The sequence below is a fragment of the Zootermopsis nevadensis genome, unplaced genomic scaffold (genome assembly GCF_977971745.1).
Source record: "Zootermopsis nevadensis isolate Lab colony 2312 unplaced genomic scaffold, Znev_1.0 Znev_ptg000007l, whole genome shotgun sequence".
NCBI classification, from domain to species: Eukaryota; Metazoa; Arthropoda; class Insecta; order Blattodea; family Termopsidae; genus Zootermopsis; species Zootermopsis nevadensis.
In genome coordinates, this window is record NW_028259139.1 from 14,178,836 (window position 1) to 14,201,717 (window position 22,882).

The window sequence follows — 22,882 nt, forward strand, 5'->3', positions numbered from 1 at the left end:
TAAACGTTCGAAGCATATACTAGGGAGAAGGATTCTTATCAGGGCACACTGGAGTGAAGTCAGAGCAATATGCCAAAGTTTAGGGCAGATGGATAAAGGTATTATGATGATGTCCTTACATTTTATGGTTACGGTGTCACTTACACTAACTAAAAATATAAGAGTGACAAAGAGTTAAAACAACCGTATATTTTCTATGCTTGCATTTTATCCCTAATCTGGGTACATCTTATGACTGTTTCATATCAAACAACTTTTTACATCATTTTATTTGTCAAAATTTTTTACAGCTATGATATGCATGTTTTGTTTGAAGAGCATAAAAATAAAGCCTTGCAGAATGGCAAACATATAACTTCTATAACTGTAATAGTGTACAAGAACAGAAGCAAATATATATCACATAATGTAACATTAATAATAAAAAAAGGATAAAAGCATAGGAATTTGCAACTGACTTAGACTTTCAAAAAAGCAGATCCATACTAGTGCGTTTCAGATACGTTATGGATACAATTTATTATCTATAAACAGGAACATGAAAGGTCTGTCTGGAGAGACTCCCCACACACACAACTGAGGACACATTATTCAGCAAGTTGTTCTGGTACATACTTAATAATATTCATTCCATCACTGCCATCTTTTGATATGTAAATGTAAATTGCAAGCTTAAAATTACAGAAAATTAATTTTCAAATATCTGAAATTAGGAATCATACAAATTACATTTTGCAGACACAACGGCTTCGGCGTTCAGGTACAAAGTAATTTGAATATATGTAATAAAATGAAGTATCTTTTTTATGTTAATTAATAACCCTTTCAGAAGAATTTACTTGTAACGTACAAAAAACTGTAATGTAAAATCTGGCAGATGATGAAGTATCAGGGTGTCTCGTTGAAATCAAAATTCAATTTTTATTGTACCAGCAAAACTTGCAGAATTACTTTACACCAACAGTTGGAAAGGGACTGCCTAGGATTCAGGATTGTAAGGAACTTCTGTCACAGCTGATGAGCCGGAACAATGAATATTATGTACTGGGCTGAGGCATGGGCACTGGTTAACAAAGAGGGATGATGGTTTCTCGCTCAGACAATATGGCAACAATTACATGAACTTAGATGTTTGCACAGCATCCAATACATCAGTTTTATCACTCAATGTGGTCTCATCACACAGCAAAATGATCCACTCACTAGCCAAAGGGGCGTGTAACCAAAATAAGTCCAAATTTAGCTGCATCAGTTTCAGTAAGACATAAATATATTCAAATACTTTAACAAGTAATCTTGGAATGGCACACTATACAGATTAAGAGAAAATTAGACCACAGCTGCAAAACAACAACAAAATTCCTTGCAGTTCATTGTTGAGAGAAGCAGACTACATATAAACAACATAACTTCTCAAATGCACATTAGGTACAGGTCCTAGATTACAGGCTACTCTTTAACATTTTAATAGTACAAACAAAAATGAATTTAAAGATAAGACATCATTTACTGCATTTGAGATAACTTAAATCACAACAAAAATAATTCTGTAGGAAAAAGACTAATTAACAAAACAGGAATTTGATTGAGTACCTTAATTACAAAGACCATTAGGAAACAGCATCTTTGTTTAAATTCTTCTCAACAATCACCTGTTTACAAGAGCATTTTTCTTTTATACAAATAAGCTGCAGATTTAAATTGTCCATAACAAACTATCACAGTGTTATCTGCAATTCAAGTTTTATGTTCTTTTGTGTTCTTGTAAGAATAACACATTCATATCAACACTTGCTCTCAAAACATGTAACTTTTTTGCAACAAACTTCACGCTTAGAAAAATACAACTTCAGTCAGGGAACAATATTCTTGTACCAAGGCAAGCCACAGCCAAATGAAGATCACTTTCATCTTGCATTGAGTACATGTTTAATTACTCAAAATGCATAATTAAGTCATCACCATCCTAACAATCCACCATAAATACACGCATCAAGCAATCTTCCGTATCCTCACACCTATACATCCGACAACACAGCACTATTCCATAATTTCAAAGCAGTCTACCTTCCCTTCAGTGAATAGTACATGTCACATATTAATTACTTAACACTACATGATTCATCACAAAAATTAACTGCAAATGTAATTAATTTTTTTGTATTGTGTATTTATATGCACTCCAAAGTACCAACCATTCAGATGCAACCATAACAATACACTGCAACTAATATGTCCTTAATTTAATTTAATTAACCCTCTGAAACTGAAGTTCAAGTATTTAAAAATTCATTCCTACCACAAAGAAAACACAACGCACCTACATTACAAAGATCAATTTGTTAATACTGTTTAAGGAAATGATCACTATTTATTATGAGAATCATACAAAATCCATAAATACACGTTTTGCAGAGTTAATAAATCTTAAAACAGGTGGTACATATCTTTATTGTTATCACAGGTTTTAAAAGTTGTGAAAAGCAATTGCTTTTAGAGATTTGATATAAGGTCTGGCAGATATAGACAATTTTCCCAAACACGATTTCCATCTCCGTACTTATTAAAAAGTTACGTTTGTATCTCTCTTTTCAAAATCGAAACTTTAGCGAACTCAACTGAGAAATGACAGTAAGACAGCAAAACAATTTGTAGTGAAGTTAACTGTAAGCTTAATGCAATGGACACCTCCGTATTACTTTCTAAGACAATTTGCGCTTAATACAATCATGATGGATTCATCTGAGGCGGCAGTTATGCATGATGCACGGTAATGCTTACTAACCCTTAACTGCCATGCAGGATAATGGTATCATGTACATGAATTGTATTGTACATGCTGTATGTTAAAGGTTAAGTCTGATTTCAAATAAATGAGGAAAAATTAAGATGCTGTTATATACAAACAACTTTTTAGATCATAAATTTCTCGATGTGGGATATGACCCAAAGGGGACAAAATTAATGTCGTTACTATGCACTGTCCACATCCTGGGAAGCTGAGACACAGAAGATCTTCCAACAACCTGAAATTCTATTGTACGCTTAAAAGTTGGTGCTTTTATGAAACATGCTTTGAACTATATCTTAATTTCCAAACATGCTTTAAACTATATCTTAATTTCCAGAGTGCGCACATGTAAAATAAATGTGATTGATGGCCTTGCAAATAATTTATCAGTATTATACATCTGAGGAGAAAAATTTTGACATTTCCAACTTCAGATCTTAAATAATAATAAAAATAACATGTTATCACCAACAAAATGATGTTACATAAAACACAATATCAGTTAACTTGATACATCACAGCAGTCAGATCTCCTGATCAAGAGCGAAAAATTTTACCTGTAAGTTCACTTCAAAGATTTCAAAGATATCAATCAGAAAGTTATTCTGAAAGGTACAGGTGAGTTAACTGATAGTGCACACATGGGTCAGTGACACCTTTATCAAGTCTACTTTTTCATTCTGTAGATGAAATTACCCTACAACTGATTCTCTACAGTTTTGGAATTCCAGACACTCATATTTTAAATGATTAGCTTTAAGATTATAAAATATAAATATAAACTGAATGCTAAATTCAACCAGGACACATTTTTGAATAATCACATCTTATTAAAATTGTGCAGCATAAACGTTCATTTAAATTATACATTAAAAAACTTTTCTGGCTTTAATGATGGTGTGGTCCAAGTTTTACAGAAAGTGTATACAAGAACAAACAACAAAAGAATATAAAAAAGGCCACGCACATTCGGGTATTTGTTGGCTTAGTCAGAAGAAAAATTATGGGTCAGAGCAGATCAGTCAGTATAGTGTCTGACTGGACTGGGTGAATGGGGCCACCTAACTACTAATCTCCAATGGGTACCACAGGTCCTTTGCCTGGTGCGTGATGCTAAACACTCACCAAATCTGGTGCTGAGGTCGAGAATGAATAGAAGCTGTACCTTCTCTCCCACTACTGCAACTTCATGGAGTGTAGCAGGACAGCTTTACTTCACTCATAACAGAAATCAATTCCATACAAAAATGTGTAGTACAGGGTTTGTAGGTGAGTGAATGTCAAAACACTTGCACGTGAACAATTGTGCCCAACTATAAGTTTCCCTAATGATGAAGTTTGCAATGACTCGAAGTGAATGAAGGCTAATGATGTGGTTATGCCCTAGCCAAAAATTTGCTACGTAGTTTGATTGTCCAAAATGTGATTTTAACACTTTAATGATACTGGGGATTCATACAAAGGGATTAAATATCCTAGGTCGTGACCTCCTGAGATTTCATATTAGCTAAGGAAATTGCTTTTTTTTTTTTAATGTTCAGAAAGACTGGCCAGTGAAATCACAAACATCCTTGAACATGAAGTGAAAGTATCAGATTATATCACAAAGATATTTTTTATTTATTGGAATATTTTATATCACTTCTGGCCAAGCATCCATAAATGTTTATTCTCATATTAGTATAAAACAAAATTATTCATTATAATAATTTAAATTAGATGGAAGAACTAATTTAATTCAAAGGAGCCAGCGTTAGGTTTACTCACGAAGCAACATCTGGCATATGGGTGATAAAGTGGCAGACGGCTTCATGTACGTGCATCAAGTGATTGACTGTTCTTACCCAGATCATGAACCACTGGAAAGTTTTACTAACATTACTGTTTCACATTGAAGAAAAGTTCAGGCTATGATCATAATAACAAATGTATGAGACACCTTCGGTGAACATTATTACAGGAAAACTGCGGGTCCCTACCACAAACAGAATGAATTCACTATGAGGACAAATGCTACAGTTAAAATATTTTCATGATACAAACGCGTTTTGAAACTGCTTCTGCAAGTAATTATACATTCAGCAGTTTTGCTACACTGTATTCTTTTGTACTCTAGAATTATCAGAGATGGGAACCAAACTCCATGTATGATTATGAAATGAAAATTTAAGAAACTGAAAAGTCTGGACACAGCAACTTTGAGAAACACAATATGCCCCACCCCCCAAAAAAAACCCAGTACTAATACACAACAATTTTGAAATGTTTCAGAATCTCGCCACCTGAATGGAAGAGTAGGATGAATATTCCGTTGCCAAGTTGAATCTTGATTTGTAAGATGTATGTCAAAACAGAAGTGGGAACTGTACACTACTACCCTGTGAACCTATCACACAACACATACACTAGTTACCTCATAATTACAAGTAAATAGAATATATTACATTAGACATTTGAGGGAAACCAAACATCAGTACATTTATTCTGCATCAGCACAGTTAAGTTGATATGAAACATTCACGCAGATACTTAACTGTAATTTTTTAAGGGGAATTTATAATTCTTACTCCTTGCATAAATAAAAAAGTGATGTATGTCAACACTATGGAATAAGGATTTGCAGTTATTTTTGGGACAAATTAATGAACAATTCTCTGTAACATCACAAAACTGTAATGTGTATAAAAGAGCCAGCTGTCAAGTTACGTTCTCATAAAATATATCATTCTGCACTATACATGTTAAAACCTAGATTGCAAGTTGTTTCAAGAATGCGGTTTACTTAAAAGTTGTGATTCTACAGCTGTGTGAATTGAAGTACCACTTTCTTCCAACCAGGTACAAACATCTGACCAACAACCAAAGAAAATTATACTCTTGGTTTGGAACAACCAACCAAACCATACACATACAATCCTCAAAAGTTATAAAAAATGACAGATTTTACAAGAAGCAATAAATAAATTTCTTTCTTCAAATACAGAATTAACAGTAAGTTAATTTGTCATACACAAAAGAAATATCTGTACTTAGTACAATAAATAATTTAAATATCTATATACACACCAATATTTATATAATATGTTTAAGGAATATAAAATCATGATCCATGTACAACCGGTGATTCCACCCCATGTATGTCATCTGTCTCTCCATCGTGCGAGTGTAATCAGGTTACCATCATGACCCTTAAAGGAACCACAATTTCTCACAGCCTTTGATAACATTATTAAGATAACTCTACACACTTATAGTGGTGCTCATTAAACAATAAATATACTTTCTACTGCACAACCAATTCAAACCTTCAAGAGGCAACATATTTTATAAGAGAAGCTTCTTAAAGCTATGGTCACCATCTATTTATAAAAATGTATAGTATGACCATGATGCAAGAAATCACAGTGGTGAAAACTCATCCTTTTAATTCAAGAGATGAACATTTAAGCAAAAAACATTTCAAGGAGAAGGAAATAAAAGCAAACAATACAGTTACCATTTTACCCAACTTCACTCGCACAATATGAAGACAAAAGGGCCAACGTACACCAATACTGGACTTACTGTTGTGGTTGTGCATAAAAATGATCCATAATATTCTACTTGTAAAAAATTTGCTCAGATTTTCATGAATAAAATTTCTATACTTTCCTTTCACTTATTAAAATATATATGTTCTTATGTATTTCTTATTATTGCTTTATTCTTGGTTTCTAGATTGTGAATGTGGAAAATAATTCGTATCATAAATTCTATCAAAAGCATTTAACACTGTATTGCTATCCAGTAACTATTACCACCTGTCACATAATTCTGTTTCAACATAATCACACTGCAGCCAATTAACAGATTCTTTCCTAGACACAACACACGTTACCATAGGTAAAAATATTCTGCTCCTCACTAGAGTCTCTTCAAAGAAAAGGGGGGAATCAAGGCAGAAAACATCCCAGCAAACATCCTACACCTACTCAGGCCATACTGAGCTGCTATTGCATGCAGTTAAGAATTAAGAAACACACAACAGTAGAATGTAACAAATGAAACTTCTATCCAAAGGTCACTTCACTCGCAATGTGCAATAAAACATGAAAGATGGTTTTCATGAAAAATAAGAATCTCGGTATCTCACAAATATGAGAGCGGTGCTGATGGGCTTCACAGATCGAGTTTCAGATTAATCTTATATCTGCAAGTAGGAGCAATGGAAGGCTGAACCAACCAAAAACAAGTTTCTTGCACAAGAGAACACTGCACGTACTGAATAACAATGTGAAACATACTACGTCTGCTCAGAAAACACTTCAGCTGTGGTCAGATAACGCACACACCTAAAGAACCTATTCCTACTCAACTCAACCAAGAGCAACATATTTCCTGGTTAATGGTCAGAACTGTTTAACAATCACTCTTTTCATTCTGTGGCATCATTACACTATTATAAAAGCAAACAATGTGTGGCACCACACAGGCACCAGATCCTGATCGCCCAAACAAATACTTGGCTGCCAGTAATTAAGAAACCTTCATTGAAAGAGTTGCTGGTGATCTGCTTTCGTAATTAACCTAAGTACCACTGCAATAACTAGAGGAAAAACTGCAATTAAACCACGAAGCTAAACTTAGACTAAAAAAGAAAAACAAAGCACTTGCTTGTTCTTACTACTGTGATGAAGCAGTGTGTGTGTGTTTGTGTAAGTGCAAACTGCTAACAAATTCACAGGTGAACATAGGATAGAGATAATATGACTTCACACTTTTTGTTCTACAAATCTCACTACTACCCTCTTCTCTAATAGGATTTAAGGCTGTACACACATGGGACCAACCACTTCTCAATCACAGAAATCTTTGCCACTTCATGCAAACGGCACGGCACGAATTCCGAGGACTTAATGAATACATCGTGCACAAACTTCTTAAGAACCTCTTACCTCACGAATTATTAACAATCTAATAAATGTCCCACATGATATCAACCTGTAACTAACTTTTTATGAGACAAATACATGGTATGTTAAGCTAAAAACTCCCAAATGTCAACATCCATACCTATCTGTGAGTTTTCCTCCTAAAAGTGCACTCTAAAAAGCACCACAACACTCACTAATTACAAATCTCAGGAACTTTTTCATTTAAGTTGACTAGTCACATACAACCATTTAGCTGTCTGCGACAAAAAAAAATATATTTATATATATGTATATGAATGGCAAATTTTAAAAAATTGCCAATAATAAAACCATCCTTTCCCTGCTTCAACATTTAAATAAAGCAAAGGCTAGTTACACCTAGTGATAATTAACTAATATTACAGTAATTAATAATAATAAAAATAATAATAGTAATAGTAGTAGTAGTAGTAGCAGAAGTTATCACATCTGACTGCTGCATCATCAGCAAGCAAATTCACTTCCATTCACGTCTGCAGCAGCCTTGCAAGTCGCTCTCACCCATGCACGGTCTCAATAGGAATAATACTGCGAAATAATCTCTACAACTTAAAGTGTATGCAACAGTACTGACAACTCCAAGCAACTATCACAATGGAAATTACTTTAGGTTTCCCAACTTTTGCTCCATTTCTTACAAAAAGATGTCTTTAACAGAAGTGGAATGCTTCTGTTTGTATTAATAAATGTATCTTTTATCCTTTCAACAATTCATGGAAATGCAATATCCACTATCATATGTAAATGGAAGATCAGTTCTTTTTGATATTAATTCGTGTACTATGCCCCATGTTTGCTCATTTACAAGAACAGAAACAAGTCTGTCACTGGTGTGTGTTTTTAATGTAAAAAGACTTTCTCCCAGTTTTAATCAAACACAGTAATCATTAACATTACCAGATCTTAACTGGAAAGTTTAACGAGTTCGACGGAACACGGCGCTGACACATCGATCAGATACATACCAAACACCAACACCTGCAAATCTTGAAAGGCTATGAATGGAAAAGGCGTACTGCTATCAAGATGCCACATCAGTACTAGCTAAATGTTGAGCAAGATTTCATGTCACAGAACAGAGCACTTGGTCCAAAAACATACACACAATGATCATTAAAAACACACCCAATGACTGTACGGAAATTGTCACACGACTTAGTTCTCGTATAAAAGAAAATCTGAAATCTAAAATCATTATTGCAAAATGCAGAGAGCCAGTGACAATTCCTACAAGCTGTCCAACACGATACACTTTCGTCATTCTAACAGTATCACAGCACTTTACATTAAGATGACAAAGAGTTATTACAAAGTAATAAAAAATCTAAAAATCTACATCACTAATACTGTGCTTCACCTCTAACCGTAAAACCATGTTTAAATCTGAGATTACTATTTAAATGCACAACATACTACATCAGTATCTGATCAGAAGAATCACTGGATTGCAGAAGATGAATTGTGATGTCATTCACATCCCAAAAGCTTCAAAATGAGCAAACATGAGCACCTAATTTCTAAAAGTGATTGCTAACGCGACATTAAACATCTGGTAGTGAGACGTGCTTCATGATTCACATTCGACATAGTCTCAATTATTTTTATGTAAAGCAAGTTGCTTTGGAAACTTAATATACATATATCATCACGTAAAGCACTTTTCTCAGTTCACATTGTGAATACTAATTACGCAGTCAGTCATTAAGGTGGTAGTGTTTAAGCAATCTATGGTGAAATTTCAGACATGAACTAGTGGGCCATCTTCACACTGCAAATAGCTAATTACACAACAGTCTAATGTTATCTAACAAATTTACAAATTTCTCCCATGTCACATGTGTATATTTTTTAAAACACCAAACTATCAACAATCTTTTCATTTCTCAAAGGGTGTCATTTACTTTAAAATACAAAGCACGAAAACGAAACTGCATTGGTGATAAATCTGAATTCTACTTAAACAGCAAAACTAAAAACAACTGCCAACAGACTAGAAATCTTACCATCCTAGCAACTCCAATAATATTCAAAACAAATTCTCTAAAATATTTGTGGCATAGCTCATACTAATTCGATAGATTGCTTTTCTATAGTTGTTCTTATACCACAAGCACCAACTGGGCAGCAAAAAACTTTTTTTTCTCTTACTCATATAGTACTGTATCTAAATTTTTAAAGCACTCTTATGATGAAGAATTTTTAGAGTGTTTTCCATCAAACACTGTTCAACATTTACATACAGATAAATCTTATTTCACAACAACCTGCCCCAAGACCAACCTGTACAATTCCATTTGGATTTAACCATATATATATGGTACCCCTTTAAAAATCTATCAAAATAACCAAGAATCTCTCTAATATTGTATAGTGTAAATAACGCATCTCCCTGTACGTGAGGTTAAATTCTATGGAATAGTACAAGGGGGCTACATGGAATTATTAAGCTCCCCACATCATTATTGCTGCAGAGCATTTCCCTCTGTCACTGATGTGGCTGGGCAAGAGGAACTTCTGCATTAGGTCTCCCACCAGGAAGATGATGGTGGCTGTGCCAATATCACGCAACCTTGTTGGGTGAGAGGAACTTCAGCTGCATGGCCCTAATGCCCACCACAGCTGTCTCTTCTCTGCCAGGCTTTAGGATCATGCACTTGTACCAGCAGGTGCGTTATTGCTGCGGAGACTCCTCCTCGGTGTCCACCGGACTCGGGGAAAGAAACTTGCGCACATACTTGGGATAGTGGGTCTTCTCATGGGCTTTAAGGATGGTAGAACGTGAAAAGGTTTTTCCACAAAGCGCACAACGAAAAGGCCGCTCTCCTGTGTGTACTCGGCAGTGGTCTTTCATGTGATGTCGCAACTTGAATGCCTTGCCACAAAATTCGCATTTAAAGGGACGGTCACCCGTGTGAACAGGAAGGTGTGCAATAAGTGAGCCCACATCTGGGAATGACTTTCCACAAAATTTGCACAGCACAACATTAGATGATGTGCCCACATCTGGCCCGCCTGCAGTTGCTGTTGTAAAGTCCAATTCCATTGCTGAATTTTCATGTGGCGAAGGCTCTGGTATATCATGTCGACTGCCAAAGTGAGTCTCTATGAGGTTCAGTGGTTCCGTAGGTATGCCAGCTGCAGCTAGTGATGCAAGAGACTGGTGTTGGTGCAAATGCACCTGCTCACGGTACTTCAAGGTCTCAAGGCTATGGGATAGGATGTGACGAGTGAGTTTGCTCTGGTAAGGAAAGGATGCACCACAATACATGCACGCGAACAACCGTGGGGAGTGACTCTCCAGAGGCTCACTCACCCCCAGTGACTCCTGCAACAAAACAAAAGAACATCAACTTCTTTTATGCTTGAATTATTGAAATTGGAATTTTTGTTCTTTTTTTCCTGAGCAGTCCATCCCAAAAAAGAAAAAAAAATATAAGGATCCGAAAAATACAGCACAAGAAGTTGACGCTCATTTTGTTTGGCAGCGAGGTAATATGAGAGGGGGTGTGGCTGAACTTCCAAAGAGACAAAACACGTCACTTGTGTTCACTCCTAATAACTCTTTCCACAATATTTTACAATTATTCAATTAAACTATTAAAAACAACCATGGCCAAAATTGAAGGTCAACTTCTTGACAGCAAGGCAGTCAAAATATTTTAAAGCATGCACACAGGACTTACAAAGGTTACAACATTGTACTCTAATCCAGCCTCACAATCATCTCTACAACACGTATGTTCACACACAGATACATTCATCCATAATACTGTATTTCTCCCTATCAAGTGTTTTAAATATCATTTATGCAAGAAAATGTTCATTTATGCTGTTGACATATGAAGCAAAAAAACAAATGTTTTACAAAAATTATTTTTATTCTAGGAATTTATGGCAAAACACGTGATTCTTTAAGCCTGGTTGCATGCAGAAATTATACCAAAGGAAGTAATGTAGGACAGCAATTAAAACATGCAAACACAAACAAAATTCATGCAGAAAAATTAGATCTTAATGCAACACATCAGACAACAGAAGAGACAAAAACCATCGAACAATGATGCAACTGGTTCGAAGTGATTCTTAGTGGACTGAGTCAGAATTTAAATGGAAGTGAAGTCTGTAGTGCAGCATACTGGTGAGTTGAGTTGAATTCTTTCTGCCTGTCACTTTTCAAATATTCTGTTCACATGAGCAACGTGTTTTGAACCAACTATTATCAGGTTCAATTCCATGATTCCATTTTATTGCACTAAAGATCTCCTATCTGACATCCAGAAGTAATGATAAATTGGCATTTTAACTTTTAACCAACTTAACAAAATTGTAAATGTTTCAACATATAGCTTATCATTATTTCTGGTCACTGGGGAGGAGAACCTAAGTGCAATGACACAGAAGTAGAGAAATGAACCCCGATGGTAGCCACTCTGGTTCATAACATGTTCAAGTGAACAGACAGTGAACAGTGTGAAAAAAAATGATGTGAAGACAAAAAGAATTACAGTATCTTCTACATGAAAGTACATTTTGTAAACTGTAACACTTTCTTGATTACTGTGTGGAATATACTGTATTGGTTGTGATCCTGTAACCCTTGTTTATTGTATGCTCATTTATTTCTTTTTTTGTAAAAATGTATTGTTTAAAAAGTTAACACACATTTCCAGAGTTTATCCAATCAATTCATACTGATTGAAGTATGCCAATGGGTTAATTAGCAACACAGACATTACACTACACAAAGTGTCAATATTACAGTGTATTACATCAAAAAACTAGAAACAAAGTTGAAGATCAAATGGGACCTGTAAGTTGTGTCGAGTACTGATAATTTTTCTGATGAGCAACACATGAGACTGGATTAAGCTTCGTGTAAAGGTTATACAGTCAACTGATATGGATGGATGTAAAATGTGATAAATTCCAGTGTAGATCCAACATAATAATTTTCACTGCTTAGGAAGTAAAACATGGCAGATGTGACCTCACCACTTCAAAATCACCTTACACACTTCATGCTCTGAACATACAAAAACAATTTCTATTGACACACATGGAGGAAAGAAGCACATCACTTTCTAAGCTGATGTCAATATTCTGGGTGAAAGCATTAAATACAATATTGAAACATGGGAACTCTGTTAAGTGCCTGTAAGATGGTTAATCTAGAAAGAAACACAGAAAATGAAGAATATGTTCATGTATCATCTCCAGATGTAGGACAAAATCATAATATGAAGAGAACTAATAAATGCTTTGAAAATGTGAGGTTCACAGTCACTTTCCAGCAGATCACTCCAGCAACAGCTAACCCAGATTCCAACCTACAGTCTAGACCTTACACGAGACTTCTTGTTTCCAACAAGGTTTGTGTCCATGACCATATTTAAAACACCCGAAGAAGCCCTAAACACGCGTGAAGAGAAGCTTGCAACTTTGCGCAGACAGAATGAATACAACAGAAACATTAACTGTTGAAAGAAGTCCCTGAAAATGTTTCTTCCTATCTGTGCGTGGTAGTTTAATAAATGTTGTGTGTGACGTGTCAGGATATGATGGACTTGGCCTCTGTTCTTGAATCTTTCTCTTTGTCTGATGGCATCGAAACCCACGCTCTACCAAAACTATAGTTTTCAATACTTGAAAAATGTAAGGAGTTTAAATAAAAGTGATGTTTTTCATGCCCAGTACTGAAACACTTAAAATCAAATCTAGAGTCCTTTATCAAAAATGTAATATATGCAGTGTCATCTATTGAAATTTTGAATTACCTGGGTTTCCAAGCTCTCTACATTCAAAATGTCCTAAATCTATTGATTTTTCAATATAGGTAAAAGAATAAGAAGGCAAAAAATGCGTAACAATTAAAAAATGTCTGAATAGTCAAATTCTTAAATTTATTTTATTTATGCTTTATTTAATGGCACTGTCAATAGCTGAAGATATTATAAAAGTGAAATTTAAGCAAACCAAACTGTTTTGAATGGGGAATTATTCTGCCAAGATTCTTCCAGATTTTTGCCTTTAAAATCATCCTCTGAACCCAAGCCACACTTCACTCTGACAGCCTAATCTTAAAAAGGGTCCGGCAATAAATTTACATCAATGCTGCACGGTTTTCAAGCCAATTTTCATACAGGTATTATCCAAGATGGCACTTGGAAAATTATGCAAGAACTCTTCAGCAAGGAAATTCAGACAAGACATAAGTGTTCTCCTGGGCTGTGTAGGCAGATACCTACGAGTCTACACGGCATCACAACTGAACAGAATCACCACCACCACCACCACTGTCATGAGAATACCAAAATCTTGCAGATTAGACATAATTTTATTTTGGTTCAGGAATGCTAATCAAGATCTTTCTCAAGAGTTCAGTGAGATAAGTGAATTATAAAATGTTTCCAGCTTGTAGTCAGCTTATCGAAAGCCGAATTTTCTTCAAGCTCAGACAGCCTCACAGTGAGCAGGAACACTTGCATTTCTTCCTGGCAGCTTGAAACTGAGAACTGAGATTGTTAATAACCTCAAAAAACGTCTGCAAGGTATGCCAGTAAAAGCTGAAATATTTTGTCTGAAAGTGTCATATAATTCTTATTTCATTTTTGACCTTAAAGAAGAATCAATTCAGCATATTTCCTCTTGACTTGCAGCAGAATTCCAAGCAAAAGAGAGAGCTATATGATCAGGAAGATCATTTTCTTGAAAAAATCAGAAGAAAATAGACAAGAAACTGACTGAGCTTCATTGGTGGTATCATCTCAATGAAGTACAAAGAAAAACGATGCTCTTATTTCTTCTGAAACTTGTCTTTCTACGTCCTTTGCAAGTTCATAAATATGACACTTCACTGTATTATCATACAGTGACATTTTTTACAACTTTCTTGACTTTTGGTGCCAAGTACAATATTTAAAGCAGTCAACAAGCACAGTTACACAAGTGTCTCTCCATGTGGGCTTTGTTTGCTTCAGTGATAAGCAGTGACATCTCATGAGACAGTTCCGCCAGTCAGGCTGTGTTCTAACGAAAAGCACTTGTAATGTCCATCTACATGTGTTTCAAGTGACGATGTTTGGCTGCCAAAAACTCTTTTGGATTTTCTTAACTCCTTTGGTTTATGTACAAATGTTGCTCCAGACACCACTGCTCATAACTGCATGACATAAGATGCACTGAGAGAGGTTAATCCCATTTCTTCGGGCACTGGTGAAGCCAAACTCGATACACTCTTCATTACATAAAGGTGATCAAAATGTTATAATTATTGGCAGACGCAGAGGACTAGCAGGATACTCCACTGTTCAAGGTACATTCATGAGAGAGGGGAGGCGGGGAACCGCAAACACTGCACTATGACACAAGCTTTACACTCTTTTGTCATCATCTCTGCTATAAATAACTTTCTTTCTCCTTTTAAAGACACGCAGGTGTGCTCGTCTTTGGAAATTAATAATGCTAATACCGTAAACCTACTCTAATTGTTCTAGCATTTGGATTAAAAATTCTGGTAGAGGCCAACAAAATTGATGATCAAACACAGCTCAGAAAACATATTTTCCAGATGAATTTTACATTAATAATTTGTTTTCTTATCATGGCCTCATGCCCCGAGAGGGACGCACACACTCAATTTGGGAGTCAGCGAGTGCAAAATGATAGATTAGTAAAAAAAATTAATTGGAAAGGATGTGGAAGTAAGTAGTCATGGTATAATTTAAGATATTAGTCAAGCATTTTCCTGGAAGGACTGAGAAAAACCACAATAAACTTGTCACAATAGCCAGTCTCCAAGTCATAATTTAGACCCTATAGTTCACAAATAAAATCAGAAGCAGTAACTGCTTGAGGGCAATGTTCTGTAAAATTCCTATATACCATATACACGTGTTTATGTTGTACAACATTCACTTTAATGCCTAATAAAGCTGAGCATTGGAATCAGATGCTACTTTTGGTGATAAGCCAGAGTAAATAACTGAACAGTAGACCTGTGGTCCAGCTGTTTTTAAAGTTCAAGATATTTTAAAGGCATGCCCAAATTAACAGATATTTGGTCCAGAATTTATACGGTCCTAAATCCATGCTAGCAATACTAAACTACATATCAATTTGAGAGGTTTGAAGAAGTTGCAAATATATTCCACGAAGAAGAAGGTGTCTGTTCTGCTTTAAAATAGTTATTAACTTCAAAAGGGAAGATAGAGTGAACAAACCAACAACTATTAACACTATAATGGACACTATTGCCATACGCGTTTCGACCTCAAGAGGTCATCATCAGTGGCATCAGGGAAATTAATACATATAGTCAAATGGTTCGAGCAAATTTCATAATTAAAATAGAAGGTAATTGACAAGATGACTGCACTAGATGCTGTTATTCACAGGAGTAAAACTCGCACTTAGCTGTTTTACTCCTGTGAATAACAGCATCTAGTGCAGTCATCTTGTCAATTACCTTCTATTTTAATCATGAAATTTGCTCGAACCATTTGACTATATGTATTAATTTCCCTGATGCCACTGATGATGACCTCTTGAGGTCGAAACGCGTATGGCAATAGTGTCCATTATAGTGTTAATAGTTGTTGGTTTGTTCACTCTATATTCTAATACACTACACGGTATGCAAAGTTTTGAGATTCAAAAGGGAAGGCTATGAAATAATCCAATCAGGATAACTTTCCAAGATTCAGAGGTGATGAATTAAATATGACAGGAGACAACAATTAAGGAATCAAGAAGTTTAACAAATATATCAGCACGATAAACTAAGGTTCCACATGACAACCGGTGGGAGACCAGCATTTGCATGTTCCTCCTAAGCAACCCCATCAACGACAGACAGAAACACAACTAAACCCAAGACTGCTGTTTTCATTCATGTTATGGGCACCAAAGAAAAAATCAGCATTTCATTCATTTTAGATTTCCAAATACTGGAATCACAAGACAGTGCTTGAGACACTTCTACATTGGCTAACCAGCATTCAATGTAACCAAGTATCAGTCTTGTCTCTGCAAAAGTAACCTGTATCTACTGGTATTTCACTGTTCGGTAATCATTAATACATACAGCAATTACAATATGGTGTCAAGACACTAAAAAATAAAACTGCACAAGAACAACGCATATTCTTGGGAATGTCATAAGAACCATGAAATTTCGCAGGCAAGGTTTCAAGTTTTCATGGCACCCTAATAATGGCAGCAGCAAGCGCCTCAGATATACTGGTAAACTTTTACCAGACTATGCAATGCAAGATCAAAGAATTTTCAAGCAATTTTATAGTTTCAGCAAAGTATATTTCAAGAAAAGCTTCGATAAAGTATGGGTGCTTTTATTACAAAAAATAATTCCATCACTTTCGTATTATGATGAATATGACAATGAAAACAAAAGTGCGCAATAATTACTTTTTGTTAAATCTGGATCCACAGGTTATTTGATAATTCTACGTAAAGTATGAAAGTTATTTAGTACCAGTGAAAGCAGTTACACTGAACTGGAAAAGGACATAGAAGAAATCTCAACAAAAGGCTTAGTTTTAAATTTGTCTCCATATTAACCTGGACCGAGATCAAAACCACTGACCAATCCAAGTACACATGAAAGAAAGTCTGCAAGCACACTGAAACGAAACTGTAAAGAAGTACCGACAGAATAATTGACATTCATACTTTATTCTGAAAAAATTACAGACATTCAACTTCCTTTCATGTAAAACACTTAATACACTCAGCACAATTCTAACTTACTTCACTGAACTCACTTTCCACAAAATCTGAGCAACTGAGGCACTTTGAAAAGTATCAGCTTCATTCATATAAGTATACAGGATGCAGCAGTAAGGGCTGACAAGTTTTGTCTTTTAATTACTCACACAACATGCAACACCGACAAGCAATTTTGTTTGCAACACGTAAAGCTGAACCAAAGCTAGAGCCACCGAGGATAGCCCCATGGGGCTGAAACACACCAGGCATAATAAATTGTAAATAAATGGTAGTTAGTGATGAAAGCGGTTGGAAAGTTGTGTTACGATTATAAAGCTTACTGATATGCTGGAGGACTGAGCATTTTAGTCACAACATTTTTTAGAGTTTTTGTTTCATGTACAGATGCTTGTCTGGTAAGATGGGACAGGCATAAAGTCCGCAGTTTTGTACGCAATTTTTGAAATTACAGAACTGAAATATTAACATCACAAAGGACTTAACCCTTTCCATCACATGGGAAGAAGAAAAATCAACAAATTAAATTAAAAATTCTCCCAGGGCCACATCACGACCAACAAAAATTTCTTCTTGTGTTTCATTGGTCATTTGCCTATCATATTTTGCTGCTGGCCACTGCAAAATGGCAACAAATTATAGAATGCTCTAAATGGTGTCTGCTGCCATATGAAATTTTGAACTCCTTGAAAAGCATAATGTATATTACAGGGATTCAGAAGTTTAAATCCCTAGACACCTTTTTGCAGATAATTATGCTGTTATGACTCAGTGACATCTGATGTCTGGAATCATTATTAAGCAATACTCTTGCTACAGAGCACAAGATAATATTCTGGAGTTCTGGAGTCACTGAAACATGAAATTTACTTTCTGCTTCATCCTATTTTTGAACTGATATGTTTTCTTCTCCCAAGTAAACAAAAAGTGAACATGGGAACTTCCACTCCTTTACTAAACAAAAACATAAAACAGAACACAAAAATATATTCTGGTTTCTGTCACCTACTTCAGAGAAATCTGTAACCCAAACTGAACTTGACAAGATAATACCTGGTATGCCTGAAACTGCAGCTGCGTGGCGCGACAAAACTGCTGGGCAGCACGCCCATTAAATAATCCCTGAGGACAACAATGTATGTTACAAACATAGCGACTGTTCAATTCTGTGTACTTTACAAAATTGCTATAAACACAATGTTAAAATGATGTTCCAAAAAGTTAGGATTCTGATTTCAAAATGTATATGCTAATCATAGTATATAACTGTGTTCTAACTTAATAAATAAATTCCACATTTGAAATTATTAATTTCATATCAATAAACACTAAGTAGCAAAATCCACAAATGCTGTTACTTGATGTCTATTTTCTACTGATGACTATCTGTGCTTAAAATGGCTTCAAAATCAAATCCATATCCATAATCCCTAAGTTGGTAGCCAACTTCACTTGAAGAAGCTTCATGGACTACTTCAAAGTCATACGGAATAAGTACATGTAAGACTACACAAAATCTGTTCCAACAGAACTCTAAAATGACTAATACATACTTAAAATACACAAAAACAAAGGAATGGGTCAACAAACCCATCTAGAGCAGACTGTAGCTTGCATTAAGTAACAAAATTTCCATAAATTCACCACACAGTTTGAGGCAAATACCTTGCCATGTTTAAGATCTCATGAAGATTGCTGTCTTCTGGGTTGTTGCACCATGTAGTCTGGTAGATGCCCACCAACATTTCATACCTCTGTCACCAGGGCGAATGTCGGTGGACATCTACCAGACACAACAACCCAGAAGACAGCAATCTTCAGACTCACTGCTATGAAAACTTATCATTTCCCAAGGGGCCTGGTGATTTTGGGGTCAGTGCTCACTGTCTAAACCCAAAATCAGTGCAGACTGTAATTCATAAGGTCCTGGGTTTGAAACTTTGTCAGATGTATGCAGATTTTTGTACTCAAAGACTGAAATCTACACCTCCATCAAAGACAGAACTTGGAGTACACCAGGTCCCAACAGGGGTTCAAAGATCACATCACACTACAGACAACCTTCATAATCACACTATCATTTGTGGTATGGAATCCACTATATGGGTGACCTACACCTCAGAAATATTTTAAACTTGCCTAATGTTGGCAGATCATTACTGACCATCCCTTGGGGCATTAAATATCATCCCACTTTTCACTGCCATACAGACCCAAGTTTTCCTATAAGTAAATGACCAAATAAAGGCCCACAAATCCAGAATAATGTAACATTAGTAGTGATAAATGTTACATTTCAGTATTTTATGAACTTCTCAGTTTTCACAAATTTCTTTGGTCCAGTTATTTTATGAGGTCAGTACTTCATTATACAACAGTGATTATTACCCTCTTTCCACATTTTATAAAAAAAACAGCCTTTTGGTAACACATCCATGTGCTCCCCCCCGCCCTTAAAATAATCTACAAACTAACCGATGGATTTTCATGTAATATGGTATAGGCATCATGCTACTCAAGGACAGTCCAGTATTGGACATTTTAATTTATTTTCATAAATAATACCAACATGGTGGTCACATGAAATTTGTGAGGTATGAGTGCACTCGTGCCACATAATGAAAGGACACAAAACTTCGTGTCATGATGGATAATCACAAAATATGCAACTTTTGCTGAGGAAATTCTTTTGCAGAATAATGAATTCTTCTCGGGCTACCAAGAAGAATTCATTTATACTTCGTTGCTGTGAAAACTTCAGATCATACATCTTTTACAGAATGTAAAAAACATGTAAAATAAAGATTTACTCTCCATCTGGTGTGATAGGACAGAAATGCGCTTACAAATTCTGAATAAAATATTTCTTCTACATTCACAATTTCAAACAAAGAAACCATGTGAAACTTTTAGATTATACCTGACAAACTTATAACAGAAACCTGTACTAGTGAAATTCATGTTCAAAAGGTTTCTGCAACTAGAGTTCACTGTATAACTTCGACTTATGGGTGAGAGCAACGCCAAATGTCTGGTTTTAACCAACGGCACCCTGAAAATGGCAACTGCAATGTTTGCCGAAATTTTGGTTAACTCCAAGCATTTGACGTGGCTCACCTGAAATTGGAAGTTATACATTGTACTAATGAAAGTGAAGTACATAAATGGACAATTAACTGTGCAATTATTAATTTCTAGTTCCTACTAGCTTTGCAACATGCAGCAAAGCTCCTCAAGGAATGTGAGTGCCGTAAGTTCTTTCAAGAACTTCTTGTGTACTATGCAAACTCATGGTCTAGTTATCATGATTCATTCCCACAGAGCTAAACCTCACTATCTGGTTAAAAGTTGGCAGTCAGAATGTTCAATAAACATTATGACATGCATATAAGTGGCACTTGTCCAAGTACATTGGAGCCTATGTGTTAAAAATTTATACTATTCAATAATCAAGTTGAAACACAAGCAATGGGAGTCTGTACAGTCAAGCTGAGGGCATCCACCTTCATTCTATAGTCTAAACATTTCCAGTATGTTACTTGGCCCACATTTTGAAGCACCATATTAATATTCTTCATCGTGGGAATAAATGACAAGACCATATTAGCCTTATTTGATGCAGTCCAAATAATAGAGACAAAGAAAAATTTTGGGAAAGTACATACCCCCATTATATCATCTCATTAATAAATCTCTAGAACCAAGGCAAGCAAGTGTGACAGGTATAATTCTGGTAGAAGCGGCAGGAAGAAAATGTAATACTGCTTATTACAGTACTATTCAAAGGTAAAATAAATCTATTTTGTCATGCAGGATTTGAGGTTTTCACAGTGGTGAGTATGAATATTGCTGTCTTCTGGTGTAGTCTAGTAGATGTCCACCAACGTTTCAGGGGTCCATGCTGCCCCCGTCATTGCCCTGATGACGGAGGCAGCATGACCTCTGAAACGTTGGAGGACATCTACTAGCCTACACGGCGCAACAACCCAGAAGACAGCAATCTTGAATTTTGTCATGTTATTCAAATGCAGTATGAGTTTTGAGGAAAAAACTTTTTGTTATATATCAGAAGTTTTCAAAATTTCAAGCCCTGGGGCCCATTTATTCTTTATATGCAAAGTTCTTGAGATTCAGTTATGGAATTGATGCTACCTTCACAGTTCATAAATAGCTAGGTGATTTGTGCAGTTTGACAGGCCCTAATATTGGTTTCCTCACTAGGATTTTTTTCCTGAAAGTACAGGAAACATTTGCTTCTTCAGAAATGAGCTATAAAGGTTATAGAGCACAACAACAAATAGTGTGAAAAACATGCAGTTCTAATACCACTGCGGCAGGGCAAATCTGTGAGGAAAGACGCAAGTCAGCTCTGAAATTCCGATGGTATTTCACCAAATCATTCACCAGGAGGCACTAAGCTGCCAAACTGTGTCACTGGAGGACGTTACAGACATTGTTATTTTAACAGTGAACTACATTCGATGCGACAGAACTACCTACCAACAGTTCCAGCACTATGTAGAAGAAACTGAAACAAAGTATGGTGATGTCTATCACTCAGCAGTAAGACAGCCAAACAGAGGTGCAATCCAAAAGAGATTTTTTTCAGTTACTATCTGAAATAAACATTTCAGTACTAATGAACACTTACATGCTACGTTATGAATTTCATCTTTGAAGCAAAATATCCACAAATTAGCTGGTGACATCCAACCTCATAAATCTTCTGACTTTAAAACACATTTTATTAAAGTATAAAATATAAGTGCTGTCTTGTTACTGATCTACTATGCTTCAGCATGATTTAACATGCCTTTAATCGAGACCACTCTGAGTCTCATTTGCAACTTTTTAATTTTATTACGATGATGGATATGAAAACTCACAATAATGCCCCAATCTCCTTTCAATGATCATCGCAGATTAAACATCTTTAACCATGAATTTTTCTCACAGCGTCAACTGATGATTATGAGGAACTTAATTGCTGAATTATGTAATGACCCAGTACTAGGTTTGTATGGGAAAATAAGGAGGGTATGCAGAAATTATCACGGGAGGTTTCTGAAATAATTCCGTAACTTTAATAATTTCAGAATTATTAACACACTCTCTATGTATAAAAACGCACACAGAAGAAACACAAAATCGGTATTTGACTACGTAATAATAAACTAGAAACTGAAAATGACAAAGAGAATCAACACCTCTTAACAACTAGCAACATAGAATACCACGTACATTTACAATCAATGAATAAGTTACTTCTAAAGAAATAACATCGGAAGTAAGCTCGCTGGATGGTTACATCAGCGATCGCGCAACAAATAACCAGATTTGTTACCCAGCAGCCCTAAGAATGGGAGCAGAGATTGTTCTCAAAACGTTGGCAGAACAT

General features: G+C 35.6%; 1 protein-coding gene across 3 annotated transcripts in view; it reads right to left on the reverse strand.

Moving 5' to 3' along the window:
- Positions 1 to 22,882, reverse strand: part of mamo (maternal gene required for meiosis) — a 75,336-nt gene that overhangs the window by 19,631 nt on the left and 32,823 nt on the right. For 2 of the 3 annotated variants that reach the window (XM_022071737.2, XM_022071736.2), the window contains exon 4: positions 18,538 to 18,606. The exons of the other annotated variant lie outside the window; for it this stretch is intronic. In XM_022071737.2, coding sequence (XP_021927429.1) covers positions 18,538 to 18,606 — 69 coding nt within the window. The remainder of the gene's footprint in view (positions 1 to 18,537; positions 18,607 to 22,882) is intronic. 3 annotated transcript variants of the gene reach the window in all.